Genomic DNA, 3,285 nt, shown 5'->3' on the forward strand with positions numbered 1-3,285 from the left:
GATTTTAATTGGTAGATATTTTATGTATATTTTTATATTTTATGTGTGATTTTACTCAAGTTAATATATACATAAATTAATAAATATGTATTTATATATAATTAATTATTTAACATGATTGTTTTTATTTACATAGTAATTTTTTAAATAATTTTGTAGATATTTTTTTATGTAAGTTAATTTTCACACCGAAAAAAGTGAAAAACCTTATCGCCTTTTGTTGCTGCCACTTGCATTGCATCATCATCATCATCATTTCTTCTTCTTCTTCTTCTTCTTCTTAGTTACACAGCTCCAAAGTCTGCAACTTTTCTCTTCCGAACACAAACCGAAGAAAACGAAACGAACAATGCGACTCTATTAAGAACTATCAATACAAAACAAATGGCGTTCGCAGCCACCACGACGGCAACTACTAACCTCTCTGAATTGCACCTCAAAACTTGTTCACCTTCATCACTCTCACTCACTTCTCCTCATTCTTCATCTTCCTCCTCAACGCTCTTCTTCTTTGGCTCTAAACCCCCATTCCGCACTCTTACACTCACACCCTTCTCTTCTCTTAGAACCTCACAACAACAACATACAAAACAGAATAACCGTTCTTCTTCCACAACAAAACCTAACACCAACACCAGCACCAGCACCAGCAACCCTTCTGCCCCATGGCTCGCAAAAACCCCTCCCCCCAATAATTCCTCCAAAAGGGTCACCGAATCTCACACCAACGACCCACTTCATGATACAACGGAAAATCGTTACTTTGACGGTGATAAGGGGCAAAACGCGGTTGAGAGGATCGTTCTTCGGTTGAGGAACCTGGGATTGGCTTCAGATGATGATGATGATGATGATGATGAAGAAGGAAAAGAAGAGGTCTCAATTGGTGGTGCTGGTGATGATTTTCCGGTGACCGGAGAAGAGAGGCTTGGTGAGCTTCTGAGAAGGGAATGGGTTAGGCCTGATGCTATTGTACGTGAAGATGATGGTGTTGGTGATGATGAGATGGTTTTTTTGCCATGGCAGAGAGAAGTGGAAGAGACAGATATGGGTGCTGCTAAAGAGGGAGGGGAGAAAGGGATGAGGGATAAGAGGAGAGTAAAGGCTCCAACTTTGGCGGAGCTGACGCTTGAGGACGAGGTTTTGAGGAGGTTAAGGAGGGAAGGAATGCGTACTAGGGAGAGGGTTAATGTCCCTAAAGCTGGGCTCACCAAGGAGGTTATGGAGAAGATTCATGAGAGGTGGAGGAAGGAGGAGCTTGTGAGGCTCAAGTTTCATGAGGACCTTGCAAGGGACATGAGGACTGCTCATGAGATTGTTGAGGTTTGGTTCATTGCCTCTGCTTTTGCTTTTGAATTTCTTTGTTTCGGTTGAGACCTCGGCGCCGATTGATCATCGTGACCTGATAGCGTCAATTGGAATGATGTGTTGGTTTTATAGTTTGCAAATGAATTGATCTCTCTGAGAAGAGTAATGATCTAGCATCCCAAAAATGTTCTAAACAATTTAATAGTAAAGATTTTTTATGTATTGAAATCTTAAAAAAGTTTTCAACTCTTCTCGCATTTGGTATTTAGTAGGATGCTTAGGAGGATAGATCATTGCTTATCTAAGAATAAACCCTTTTTCGCGTGCGCGCGAATCATAGATTAGGACTAAAGATCATGTTAAAATATAATTCAACATGATGCACACCTTCTAAACCATGCTTTGGAAAATGCAATATCAAATCCAGACATGCTAGAAATGGCAGCTTTTTTTTTATGTTGAAGTAGTTGTAGAAGTTGACATGTGATAGGACATGAATAATTTACTTCAGTGTCATTCATGTTTTGGTGGGCTTCGTGAGCCGCTTCTAAAATTAAAATTTGCATTTGATTTACTTGTTTGGTCGATATATCACTGATATACATATTTATACTTGTATCCTTGTTCAAGCATAGCCATTAGAGATTTACCTTTGATGTTTGTTCTAATGCGTTGAAGAGCATATCAACTGACTTGTTGCAGTGTGCAGCGCCGAACAGGAGGGTTGGTCACATGGAGGGCAGGTAGTGTTATGATGGTTTATCGTGGTGCTAATTACCAGGGGCCTTCATCTGGGGGTCAACACAATGCAAAAGAAGGTGATGCTTTTTTTGTACCGGATGTCTCTTCGAGAACAAAAGACAGTGATGCAGCCTCATCATCGGAGAAGAGTGAGCCAATTGTGTGGAATCGAGTACAGCCTGAAAACATGACAGAGGAGGAAGCGGAGTACAATGCCCTGCTTGATAGTTTAGGTCCTCGTTTCATTGAATGGTGGGGTACAGGAATACTTCCTGTTGATGCTGATTCACTTCCCCCTACAGTTCCAGGTTACAAAACACCCTTTAGGCTTCTTCCTACTGGAATGCGTTCTCGACTAACAAATGCGGAAATGACCAATTTAAGGAAACTTGCCAAGACACTTCCTTGTCATTTTGCCTTGGGTAAAATTTGTCTGTTGTAATATTTTGTTGAGTTTATTTTCCTTTTACTTATATGGATTATTTCCTGGCAATTATGAAGGGAGAAATAGACGTCACCAAGGCCTAGCTTGTGCTATTCTTAAGCTTTGGGAGAAAAGTTTAATTGCAAAGATTGCTGTAAAACGTGGTATCCAGAACACAAACAATGAACTGATGGCTGAGGAGATAAAGGTCTGTTATTTGTGGTTTCCCATTTGCAGTTATTTGATTCTATAATTGTGCTTGTATTTAATCCAGAACACTGACAATAGGTTGGAAAGTTGATAACATCAAGTGAAATATTAGAGAATGAGAAGGGAGTGAGACAGAGGAGGCTTGAGGGAGAAGATACATCAGGGGTAGATTAGGTATTTAGCTCATAAGTTTTTTGTCCTAATCTAGTTGGCAGCCCTAGCTGGTAGAGTTTGTTAGTCAAGTCATAGTTCTTCTAATTAGGTCAATCAGGCTGTAGGTAACATGAGTTGCTTGTGGGTGGTTCAATTGGAACCAAGACCGTGCGGAGGTGAGGCTGCGGTGTGGGGGTTGTTAAAATGACCTCTGAAGTTTTTAACCGAAAAAACAGTGTCCCTTTAAGCTGTTGGCTATGCTTTATTCAGTACATTGGAGTAACAAACCAATCAATAATTGTTTTACAGATTGATCTTCCAGTGAAGTAGTGCGTTTTTGGCATTGACTTTTACTAGTAACATAATTATACCTAAGAATAATTTTAGGGGCATTATATACTCAAAGAATATATTATTTTATTATTTTCCTTTTATCCATAAGAATGTGG

At 39.6% G+C, this 3,285-nt stretch overlaps 1 protein-coding gene across 3 annotated transcripts in view; it reads left to right on the top strand.

Moving 5' to 3' along the window:
* LOC107644292 (CRM-domain containing factor CFM3, chloroplastic/mitochondrial) overlaps window positions 233-3,285 on the top strand; it is a 6,931-nt gene continuing 3,878 nt past the window's right edge. For all 3 annotated transcript variants that reach the window (XR_002347364.1, XR_001621294.2, XM_016348133.2), the window contains exons 1-3: window positions 233-1,323; window positions 2,018-2,471; window positions 2,551-2,681. Coding sequence is in view for 1 of the 3 variants with exons in the window: in XM_016348133.2 (XP_016203619.1) it covers window positions 385-1,323; window positions 2,018-2,471; window positions 2,551-2,681 (1,524 nt within the window). In the remaining 2 variants the exon portion in view is untranslated. The remainder of the gene's footprint in view (window positions 1,324-2,017; window positions 2,472-2,550; window positions 2,682-3,285) is intronic.

Source organism: Arachis ipaensis, chromosome B05, assembly GCF_000816755.2.
Source record: "Arachis ipaensis cultivar K30076 chromosome B05, Araip1.1, whole genome shotgun sequence".
Taxonomy (NCBI): Eukaryota; Viridiplantae; Streptophyta; class Magnoliopsida; order Fabales; family Fabaceae; genus Arachis; species Arachis ipaensis.